The sequence below is a fragment of the Plectropomus leopardus genome, chromosome 3 (genome assembly GCF_008729295.1).
Source record: "Plectropomus leopardus isolate mb chromosome 3, YSFRI_Pleo_2.0, whole genome shotgun sequence".
Taxonomy (NCBI): domain Eukaryota; kingdom Metazoa; phylum Chordata; class Actinopteri; order Perciformes; family Serranidae; genus Plectropomus; species Plectropomus leopardus.
This window is the reverse complement of record NC_056465.1, coordinates 23,185,547-23,198,241: the sequence shown is the minus strand read 5'-3', so window position 1 is coordinate 23,198,241 and position 12,695 is coordinate 23,185,547. Positions and strand designations below refer to the sequence as shown.

Here is a 12,695-nt window from a genome sequence, read left to right as displayed (position 1 = left end):
ATAGTTTGGATCTTTTGAAGTGGGTTTTTATGAGGCACTTATCCATATTTGCTCCTAGTTTGGAGAAGCAGTCAGGAGTACCGTCATGGAGGCTAAGCAATGACCTGCTGTGAACAGGGACAGCAGCAGAATGTATTTGAGCCAAAAAAAAGTCCCACATTAAAAAAAATATTAATCAGTTTTTATGTAGAGAAACAGATATAGTGATAAGGCGATATCTATTAATCCATTATTCCATTAGAAGAAAATGACTACAGTAGATCAGACTTTCAGAATAATCTGTGATGAAAATAGTCACTAGTTGTAGCATTACATAGTATTCAACAAGGAAAAATAAAGTATCAATGCAAGACCAAGAACCGCCAAGTACAGAGGGCAGCCACAAAGGCTAAACAGGGGCAGAGATGCCTGTCAATCAAACACAGCAATATTGTCTAATGTTTTTATGCTGTATTTATGTAATAAAATTGTTCAAAATCACCACCAATCCACAGGAAACACTATTTATGTTGAAAATGTTGAGCTTTCTGGCAGTGTGCGAAGCAGTCCATAGCTGGAGAGGAGAGTCAGTTGTTGTTCATGAGGACTGGACAAAGGACAATAGCCTCATTAATGCCACATCACAAGTGTGTGTGTGTGTGTGTGTGTGTGTGTGTGTGTGTCTCTGTGTGTGTAGACTGGCTCAATAAGATATTCCCTTGTTTATGAGGATTAGAAATTCATCATGTGCAAACAAAACACTTCTTCTTGCTGCTATCAGTCTGAAACACCCCATCAGTTCTTCAGCAGCGGAACTACTCAGTACACGTATGCACATGTCTTAAGCCCACAGTCCACACATGTCCACACCGGCAGATTCACATCACGTCTCCCTCAATCAGACCCCCGCCTTTAACACATCCTGGTGAGGCAAACCTCTCTGAGTAAGTAATTACACACGCACATACGGGAAAGCCGCCGACCGCCAGTGAATGTTCTCTATTCAGCTCTGTCTGTGCAGCCAGCATGTCGGCTGTCTACATAGAAATACATCAATTAGGGAGCGGACAAACACCAGTCTGAGCCTAAGGGCCGGAGGATCATCCTGGAATGGAGAAGAATGGAGTCCTAACCCACAGCTCACCCTGCCCTGCCCCGTCCCTCTCAGGGCTTGTTATGGGTTAATAATGGGCTCTAAGTGCTTCCCTTTAGGTGTGCTGGCAACAAAGCTGAGTGCTCTTTTATGTGACAGCGGAGAGGATGGGTGGCATATGACGACTTGAGACAAACTAATCAAAACTAGACCGGTCTGCTTCACATATAGCACAAATATGGCAAATACAGCTCGACCTGCTAAAGGCAACTATATACTTAATCGTAGGGTTGTCCCCAGTGGAACAGAAGGATCAGTATTAGGCCAGATCGATGCATTTTTTTAATTGATAAGGATCAAGTATTTGTGCATGTTGATGCTGATCCTTTGTTCACGTCTGCCATCACACCTTAAACAGAGAGCACGATTTGCAGCAGATATTCAGGTTTGATTGTAATTCTGCTACTCTAATAAGTAGAAGCTGGTTTTTTCCATGTTCAACATAAGCTGCTGCTCCACTTTAAGTGGAATTGAAATGCTGTTGTTCATTTTTAGTGAATTAGTTTTACTATAATGCTGTATTAACCAGACTTGTTATCAATTTTTATTTGACGTGATTGGAAATGTTATAGTTCAGCTATAATAGTACTCTGAAGTGTTTCAGTTGTTATATTACTCATTTATAGTGTTCCGAACTTTCATCACAATGCTACACTAAGTGGATTGGAGGGCTATTTCTTTCTGAAGACACATTTTCGTTTGTTTACTTTGTTATTTTAATTTTAAAAATGCTACTAAGTGGAACTGTGGTAAGAGCCATATAAAAATGTTTTTAGTTTGTTTATTGTTGGATGTACACAGGGATGTACACTGGATTGATTTTAATAACTTTAGAGTTATTGAAGTGTGTACTGTGCAGCTGTATTATCCAGGTAAATACAAATATCAGGATTTGGACACAGTTTCAGCAGATACTCAGTATCATATAACTTGGATCGGGATTGGGGGCAAAAAAACTTGACTGGGACATCCTGACTTAATATATAAAAACGTTAACATGAAGCCACCAGGCTCTCTGACCTGTTTGGTGCAGAATGAATGCTGTCTGAGCTTAAAAATATTTTTCACTCCTTGAAATGCAAAATTTAAAAAAAGCAAAAACATGCTTTTAGATTGTTAACAAGTATTTCTACTTTAGTCTCGCTCAATTCCCAAGTCATAAAGAAAGTGTGTTTTTCTGTCCAGCAGAAGCCGTAAATTCACACAAAAGGTCCACTGAATGGAAATATTATCTAACATGACTACAATGGATGACGGAGCACTGTCCTCACTGCAGATCTGCCCGCTCTTGCCCAACACATTATGCAATGGATGTGGATGATGTAAAATGTCTGGCTGAGGTGTGTGTGTGTTTATTTTCTCAACTCCCCACAGGTAAAGAGGTGTATTCACCGCAGCACGTCTCTCCAAAGCCTTAAAAAGTACACTCTTCTTGCTGCCGCCTCCTTCTATGCAGTGAGGGTTTACAGAAGCACCCGAGGACTAATCTTGATGTCTGAACAGCTAATCTGTGTGTGTGGTTAAGATGTGCTTGGGTGTAGCTTTAAGCTGCTTTAAAATGACTCAGTTTAAAGAACTGACCGGAGCCTAAAGGGAAGATTTAAATTTGTCAGATAGCAAAGATGCCTCTGGCTGCCAAACCAGCCCATTGGAGCATCCATTCAATGTACATGCCATGCCACACTTGTACGGCTGCTCTTCTCATCTAAATCGATGTGAAATTACCACATTATTTACCTAATGCAGTGATGACACATAACTTGACAGTGGGGCAGCTGGTTCGGCAGAGTAATCAGTTCTTTGTAATGAATAGAGTGCCCCAGGGGTGACATTTTTCTGTTGGCCTCCACGGAAGTAAGCTTCGCCCTGGTTTCCTCATCAAAGAGCCTGAGGGATTTTTCCATTGGATTTGGGATTTTTGCAGAAAATAACCTCTGTGGCAAACAAATGTTTATGATACTTAGACGTTTTGTTCAGCAAGATAATCTTCACAAATGAACACCATTTTTTCGGATTTACACTGAAAGTTAAAAGCTAAACTTATAAAACAAACAACACAACTGTATGATGAACACCGCATTAAATAAGGCTGCATACATTTACCAACGCTGTGAAGCCATGTTCACTGCGGCTCAGTATAATCACATTCTGTAGTCTCACTTATTAGCAACCACCTTTTAAAAGAGACATAAAAGCTTCAAAGTTTGTGAGTGGGGTATTCACTGACATATTTTATGTTGTAGAACAAAACGTGAAAGTCTCTTAAGCTAGTGTTAAACACAGACCGTATTTCAGACATCTACCCAAAAATTCATGAAAAAACAAACATTGACTTCAAGACGACGAGTGAACCAGAGGTGCTAAAATACTCACAAATTTCCGGGCTATAGGACTCAGTACGGGTACTTTATAATCTGAGACTTAAAAGTCCCCTGCAATCCTTCATCAAGAAAATCACTAAAAGCCATGAAAAAAAACAACTTTTTGTCGTCTCCTCTCAGAATAATCACATGCATCAGACAGACAGGATATTTGAGGACAGCGGTGCCGCAGGGTGCCCATATTAAGGATTTCTGACTGACTGGTCAGCTGGTGGGCGATTACACCGAAGGAGTAGGACGAACTGGATTATCCTCAGAAAGAGCTGCACCGCGTCACAACTTCACTCACAAGGACGGACAGAAAAACAGTGTGTGAGAATGTGTATATGCATGCGTGGGTGTTTACTGTATGTGTGCGCAAGTGTGCATTTCTCGCCAAGTCTCCAGCCTGCAACCCAGAAGATAAGCGGCAGTGATAATGCCAGCCACAGAGGACTGATCCTGGAAGCAAATCAATGCTCTACAGACTTGGCACAGGGACTGCCCCCTTTTCCTACCCCATATCTAATTTTTCCCCTGCTGCACCACTGCAGCTTAAAAGTGAAAACTGCGATTTAACCAGGAGCCACTACAACAATTTGGCTAGACCTCTACACAAGTTTCAAACATTTGGTGTTTTTAAGCTGACAGATGCAAGAGATGGATTCACCATCTGTACAGCCAATCACTCACTGTTCTGATTAATCCTCACTCTTTAATGATATAAGCTGCACAGAGCCCAGGCCAAGGAAGAGAAACTAGGACTGTGGTTTGGGAACTAAAGAGGGTTGACTGGTAGCAGATGCAAAGGCTCAAGGCTACAACTGGGAGTTTGGGCACAGAAGCATGCACTCACAGTGACACAAAAACTTCAGAGGGAAAAAAACTCAGCTTTGTGAAACTTTTTAAAATCTTCAGTAATTATTTGTTCAATTTCTTAAATCAAGATAAATTACATAAAGCTCTGAAATGGGTAATTGTGGTGTTATTATACTATGGCACATTATGAATTACTGGGCATTTTTGCTATGGGATCACTCTTTTTGATAGATTTGGAATGAGGCCCGCAACAACCAGAGCCATCAGAGACGAGAGATGTAGACGGCCAAAGCTGGTCAACCGCACTGTACGATCTGATGAGTTGATTTTACTTTTAAACAATCTCTGAAACCAACTGCTTAGAAAAATGTAAGTGATTCTAACTATTAATCTTAATTTATAGTCACTTTCCATTTAATTGTTAAGTTTAGGGGTTGAATACCAATTATTAGTAGTTAGTGAGACGGATAACATGTGCTTGGAACCGATATGCATTTACAATAAAAATGAAAACCTCTCTGTCAATATTTAAAATCTGAATTATAACAAACTCCAACAAAAAACTTTGTTTAAAAGCCTTTTGCAAAAGTTTAGTCAAAACTGAAACTTTCAGCTTGTATACAGCAAATTCGCAGCAACTTTCTTATATAGTCAAGTGAAAATCTAACTAAAAAATGAATAAACAAAAATAGCTCCTTGAGGTTTTATAAATAAAGGTTCCTCCCATGCTGACACTTCCTCTGCACTTTTTAATTTATTAATTTCACTGGTGATCATGAAAAGAAAATGCCAATACAGATAATCTGCAAAATGCCAAATATCGGCCCTGATAATCAGGCTGGGTGATAATCTCTTGAATTCACTTAATATCTAGTTATATTTACTTGATTTTGTGAAATGTAACTTAAAATGACAAATTTATTTAAAACAATCTTTCAAAGTTTCAGCAACTTCAGTAAACCAGGGTTATTTTGCTACATACTGGTCAATAATATGTGTAATTTTTCAAACACGTTAACAAAACAGAACTCGCAGATCAAACTTCATCACTGGCAAAATCCTCTTTGTGGTGATCAAGGCAAGTGAGACCGACTTGGTTGACTTGAGTTGCACACACTTAGAAGGAACAAGGTCATTTCACTCGTCATTTTTAAGTTGCAGCAATTTCATAAAATTTAGTAAATACAGCTAAATTTCAAATACACTTCATACTTACAAATAAAGTAACCATAAATTCAGATTTATAGTTATATTTACTTTCCCTTTTCAAGGCAAATGGTTTCCAAGATGATTTTAAGTAAGATTAACCTGTCAGATTTTAGAGTGTGCAGGGACTAAAGGCAAAGGCTCTTGGCTGCCAGTTGTACTTCAGGGCAGGCAGGCATACATTATTTAACACGCAGCCATTACAAAGTGCACAGTTGTACATGCAATTTTCAGATGTAAAACACGTTTAATTGTTTTAAAATGATCTGCACTAAACACTATGCTTCAAACACATGCGTCTAATCAACACTTATCTCCAGCTCTCAGACAATCAGTCATGCTCATCAGTTTTGCCCTAATTTCCAGACAGATTCACCCAGAGGAGGTGTGGCCATGGCTCCTCCTAGTGGCTAATGGCAGTCACTAGGACTGACTATCAACAAATCATCTTTACTCCAGGATATTATCTTTTAAAGCCTATTAAAATCTCACTGATAGCTGCTGAAGCGTCGCCAACTTGATTTTCCCCAGATATTTTAGTTGCTGCTGTGTGACTTATCCTGGTTGTTGGGGGTTTAGCACATGGAGTCCACAGAAAAGTGGATTTGTCTCTAATCTAATTTCACCCGTGATGCAAATCAGCTTACGTCCTTGGATCCTGGATCCTGGATCCAGGCATCTCTTTTCTCCTCCTGGGCAGCTTAAACAGTGCTGCAGTTTAGGTATAGCCGTCTCTACATTCACTATCAGCACTATTGCCAAAAAAAAAAAAAAAAAAAAAAAATTCCAATCGACTCATCTGCCCCAATTTCTATGATCTGTTCAGAGCAAAAATAGACTAGCCTATCGCTTTGTTGATTTTATAAAAAGAAATATCAGAAGTAATGTTACTGGTTCTCTACACACAGTTAATGCACCAATCGCTCTGACTTAATCCAGATTTTTTTTTACAAGCAAGGTGTAGGTTTCATTTAAGAAAGGCAAAGCAGAAGATTTGAAAAGCAATATGCTGTAGAGTAACCTTACTGAGGCCAGTTTTTCCCCAAATTCACCCCTCTGTGTCAGTTCAAAGGACTCTCCCCACTGCAGCGTGTGTATCAGATGAACCCACTGCGGAGATGGAGATCTCTGAACTCCTGACAAGGCTAAAGGGCTGGAACCATCAATATGCTGAAGCCACTGATTCACCAATACTGCACTTGAATCAATACTCACAGAGGTGGCTGTCTGGCCAGCTCCCCTTGAATCAGCACTGAGGAGGTCTGCTCCCTGTCTGTCCTTGTCACTGTTTTATAGCTGGACTGTCTGTCCAGTGAGGTATACAGCGTGTTGCCAAGAGACAGAGATGCTTAATTAGTGATGTGCTGAGGTGAAGTGCTGCACACCTGAGCAGGGGACAGGAGCTGACCTGTCTAAAGTGAAGAAAGACAACCAAAGCTGGTAACTAAAAAACAAACAAACAAACAAAAAATATTAAGGAGAGAGACATGGTGGGAGAGGAAGGGGCCACGGGGCCAGGCATATTAACAGCCAATTTACACCAACTGCCTCCAGCCTCATGTTTATCCCCCTAAAATGACTCAGTGGTTTCAGGCATACTGATAGAAACTCTAGCATGTGCACATATGACACCAACCGATACTAGAGAGGCAGTGACACACAGGCATGAGTTCAACAGACAAAAATGCATTCCTCGCAGACTGGCACCTTTCAATTACACCCCAAGAAGACATCATTTGGCCTCTGGGGTGTGCTAGTCTGTTATAAAGTGGCATGAAGCTGGATTAATAAAACCACTTCAACATGTTGATCTCTGCTAGCTTTCAGTAAAAAGACTCTGAAGCCTTTGAAAACACAAACATTAAAACACAAACTAACATTGAATTAGATCTGTTGTCAAACCAACAACTGGTCCCCCTGGTTGACTCATAGCTGTATGATCTGTTTTTGTATTTCCTTTTTGCTGCACTGGCACTTTAACTTCCCTGCAAGGGATCAATAGAGTTTATCTAATCTTAACTTCCTCTTGACAAGACCTGGTCACACGATGTCATTGTCAAAGTCACAGAAATAAGATCTGGCAATCTTGTCAATTCATTCAACACTTTATGTCATAAATGCCAACAGATGATAACAAATTCAAGTAGCTGCTTGCTTAGCTATGTTTTTTGATATTATACATCACATTATACAAAAATACAAAAAATTGTAGATTCTGGTCATTCTAAATGATCAACTACGCATCATTTTGGGCTTGTATCCTAAGTATTTTGGGTTTTTTTTAACTTTACATACTAAACAAATAAGTAGTTTACAGAAAAATAACCGATTGACAAATAATGACAATATTAGCCATAATGAAAACTGAATTCCTAGCAACCAAAATAGCCTCCTTAAAAGAACAAGACCACATTTCACCCACAAAGATGTACAAGACAGTGCTGCATCATTATCACACAAATAGACTACTAGAAAAAAGGCACTTTGATAGTCATTCGAAGACAGGGTGCACAATCTCAAGCTTCCTTGCTTAAGAGTCTTTGTTCTATTATTGTGTGCTTTGAGGAGTAGCAGTCTCTCTGTAGAGTGGCTGTGTGACTGCATCCTGGCTGCTATAAAAAGGCCACTCCTGCCCCGACATCTGAGAGAAAAGAACAGCGCTGACACTGAGTGGTGCTGCACTTAGTAGGTCTGTCTGTCTGTGTATGCACTTCAAGCAGAGGACGGTTACTTTTGAGATGTGCAAGCCAGGAACTGAAAATGTGCTCCCAAAAGCCTGCATCTTCTATGAGTCCCTGCTCACTGCGATGGGGTGAGGACGCTGGGCCTTGGACATCAGCGGAAACTGGTAAAGTTCCACCAGTAACTTTACATCAATGCAGCACATATGAAGTGACAATCCATCGGAGGACACACAGGAGCAAAAAGCAAAGCCAACTGCAGGTTTCAGAGTGTGCAATCAAGTAGAGTGTCACAAAAAAACACAGAGTAAAGAGGGTATTAAGAAAAGCCCTATATGAATGAAATGCATTATGATGCAATACTAATGATGATATTATGCATGCAACTAAGCGGGCATCCTCTCATTACCATTACTTATAAGCCCAGAAGAGTCTATAAGAGACCCTGCCTAAGGGGAGGAAGGCTGGGAGGGTCCAGAGCATGGAGGAGTTAATGCCAAGATATGTCTTCATAACTCAAAAAGGAAATACTATAGATCTGCACTGTTCTTCGTGACTAACAGAGCAGATAACAATATCAGTGCATAGCTATTGTGCTGAGGCAGGAACATGAGTGATGGGAGGTACTGCCACACCTCTGTTGTACGTATTTTTATATATGACTGTAAACCTAAACTATTCATATATGTAATACACAAGTTCAAGCAAGGTGGAGGGCACACACATCCCAAAAACTTTTACAGGTGCTGGATAAAAAAAATCTATTGGTGGAAAGAATCAAACAGAAGATCTGCATACTGTATTAAAAGCTGACAGTAATTTTTAATTGTGCAACATTTCAATCAAACAGGAATTTTCAAAAAAAAACCCTTTTTTTCCCCTTTCTTCTTTTTTTTCTACTTTTCCATGTATTTTTCTAGATTGTGGTTATTTTGATAGTTTTTTCGGGGGATTATTTGTAATATATTTGATGTAACTTTTGATGTGTTGTATGTATTCAGTATAATCTTGTATAATATTGCTTTTGTTGTTTTTGGTTTCTTTTGATGGAAATATGTTCTGCACCCCATATGGGAGTGCCAGAAAGTGCCAGTCAGCTGTACTCGTATTGGCCCAATGTGATGGTTTCAATCGCAATCACCTGAGAGATGAATGTGCTCGATTGAAACGTTGCACAGTTAAAAATGACTGGGAGCTTTTAATAGAGTGTGCGGATCTTCTGTTTGATTCTTGCCTCTGAAATACACGAGTAACCTCGTGAATTCACTGATGACGTGAGAGGACAGACAGTACGACATTAAACTATAATCACGTAAGAGCAGCTTTAAACGTTCATGTCTGCACAAGTGCAATCACATAATAACAAAAGGTAACTTCAATAATTTACATATATTTCCCACTGGATAAAAGTGTGCAGTCAGCTTGCTGAGTGTGTTGTAACAGTAGACGTTATCAGACAGAGGATGTAAGTGAGCATGTGAAAACCACTAGGTATTGTAATGTGAGCCTGTGGTGACTGCTATAGTGAGTTAATGGGCTGGAATTGCAACTCAACCTCCCGAGGCAAGAATCACTGTTTACCAAACCAAGTATATCACAGAAGGGCCTTAGTGGGGAACACAGCATGAGGTCAGGTAATATCAGACATCAGGTAAAATGCCACAAACAAAATTTTACATCTTGGGTTCTTTAAATATTAGCGACCAGTCACTGAGCATGTTATTGCCATGTTATTATAAATGTACTTTATATAAAATAAAAGTTTTTATTGTACTGAGATTGGTAGTATGGGTACACTAATAATTGAAAAATGCATTGGTCATAGAACTTCCAAGGAAAGCCATGTGGCATGTTGATTTCCTCATCTTGGTAATAAGACTTGTGCAGCTTAAAATAGTAAGGGTATAACAACAAAAATGATTTTAGAGCGCTGCATGACGTTAATTGTTTGACTTTTAATCAAAATATTTTCACATTACACTTTACTTTTTATGGAAAAGGGTTTTGAGTGGGTACTTAATGCACTAAGGTTAAATGGGACAGAAATTTCAGCTAAAACTGGACATTTTTCTATGGTGAAACCAGCATGTTTTTAGGCTACCAGGTTCCACGAAATTATACGTGCCATAGTGTAGGACATTATTAGTATTTTTGTCACTTTAACATATCAAAGATGATGCGGTGAGTCTGTGTCAGCTGCAGTACTCCAGAATTAACCATACTTGTTACAAATATGCAAGTACACAAACTTGTCCTTTGTAGACAATATGGCAACTTGGAAACAAGCAATGAGAGAAAGCATGTCAGAAAAGTTAGACAATCTTTTATATGAAATCGCCACAGGTTACATAAATGATTTAATCAATTAATGATTGAACTGATAAATACATTTAACAATATGAAACACAAACATGATTGTCCCATTTTAAATTACTAACTTTCCTATTTTACCTGAACGTGTTATCAGAGTACTCAAGGGGTACTCATAGTGTTTAAAGGTCCACAGTTTTAAAGTATTTTACTTCTAATCATTTTTTTAAACCATAAAAAGTTATAAAAGTGACATTTAAGGTAATATTCTGAGGTTTAGGTGATTTCCTTGATAATCAACCAAAAAGTGTCCCACATCACCTGACTTCACACTAACTTTGATCACCTCCAGTCACGACCCCTGAGGCAGAGCACAGAAAACTCTTCCTCTTTTCAACAACATTGTCTCTCCCCTGGGAAACATTAGTCACATGCAGCACATCCACACTGCTACATCCGTGTCAAATCAGAGCAATAACCATCTGAATAAACGGCCTCGTGTCTGTAAACAATGGACAAATTAACACTCACACAGTAAAATGGATGAGACATGGAAAGCTAAGGCTGGTTGGCATGGCTATTTCCGCTAACGCGTCGTTGTCAAACTAGCATGGACTCTGCTAGCAAAACGCTAATCAGCAAACAAAATCAAAGTCTTCACTCACACCTCTTTTATCAACGCGCTTCTCTCGTTACCTGAATGCTGTGTGAAGATATTGATCCCTGGGTCGGGCACGTTGACTGCAGCAGCCCTGCCTGGCGGTGTCCCGGTGCTACTGCCGGGTTCCCGGGGTCTCCTCCCGGCGCCGCTCCCCCGGTTCCCCTTCCCTTGGTGCGGTTGGGACGCGTGGGGCTGTGGTGGCTGGAGTCCGGTCGATGTGCTCTCACCGACGCGGCCTACCTGCTGTCCCATCCCGGTAGTGTGGCGTAAGGACGTTTGGGACGAAGCGAGCAAACCCCCCTGAGCACCTCTGGTTCACATTCCCCCGAGCTGGAGCGGCCTGGCCCGAATAGTCTTCCTCAATCCCCTCCCCGCTCTTCTTCACCGAGCTAACGTTAACTAGCGCGCTCGGCTAGCCCGTTAGCTAGCAGCTATCAGTGAAACCCACCCACCCTGCCGCTAACAATAAAATCACAACGCCGGCGTGTGACAGCGATTGTCTCTATCCCGGTGATCCAGATGGTGTCCGAGCAGATATTAACGGTACCCGGCGGTTGAGATTCGGTCAAATCTGGAGCTTTTCAGGATCGTTTTGCCGTTGTCCGGCCGCTACGCGCCCCCTCTGACGCCGCCATCTTTACCGCAGAATAGGAGATGTGTTGCACAAGGCGGGGGGTTCGCCGCGATCCCCTGTCACCGTGATCCTCCACCTCTCCAGCACCGACACCAACCGAGTCCCACTGACTCCCGAGCACCCGACCCAGCGGGCGGGGGCCCGATGTGCGCTGTCTGATCTCAGCGTCCTTGAGAAAAATGCAGAAAAGCTTAAAACATCACAATCAGCTATTGTTTTGTCAAGCAAATGCAGAGTAATCAGAATCAGAAACATTTTATTGATCTCCAGGGGGAATTGGTGGTTTGTTACAGTCGCTCTGATGCCAAGCATAGAGATTTATAGAAAGTGGAAATAAGTACCAGCACAAAGTAGGTAAAAAAATGTAAAACTGTAATACAGTTATAATTAACAAAAAAAATTGCACTAGTATGTGAATATTTTAAAAATTATGAATAGGCCTATTTATAATTTGCTAAGTATATAAAGTGTGTAAAAATCTAAAATAGAAATACAGTAATAATAAGTAAAAAATAGCACTATAAATATTTTAAGTTATAAATATGTGCTGAGTGTGTTAAGTGTGTAAAATGAATAATACATAAACAATGTGTCTGATGCTACAATAACATGTACAACACATAAAACTAGTATGTAAAGTTAGAAATAGTCTATATAATAAAACAGATAGCCTACATTAGTAAGAAGAACAATAAAAATATATGCAATATGTGTAATATGTTAAATATAGCCTACATTCAACAGTTGAAAGAGTATTGCACATTTAAATATTTGCAATTGCTTTGGTTGAAATGAAGATGATAGAAATAAGGGCATGTATTGATCATTTGAAATTCCCTGCACTATAGCACTGCAACTATGTTGATATTACCCGTATTCCAATTTAATAAAA

The 12,695-nt window shown here is 40.1% G+C and overlaps 1 protein-coding gene across 1 annotated transcript in view; it reads right to left on the bottom strand.

The window, feature by feature from the left end:
* abl2 (c-abl oncogene 2, non-receptor tyrosine kinase) overlaps positions 1 to 11,626 on the bottom strand; it is a 29,797-nt gene extending 18,171 nt beyond the window's left edge. Inside the window, exon 1 of the mRNA XM_042517032.1 lies at positions 11,205 to 11,626. Coding sequence (XP_042372966.1) covers positions 11,205 to 11,421 — 217 coding nt within the window. The 5' untranslated portion in view covers positions 11,422 to 11,626. The remainder of the gene's footprint in view (positions 1 to 11,204) is intronic.
* Between the last annotated feature and the right edge of the window lie 1,069 nt (positions 11,627 to 12,695).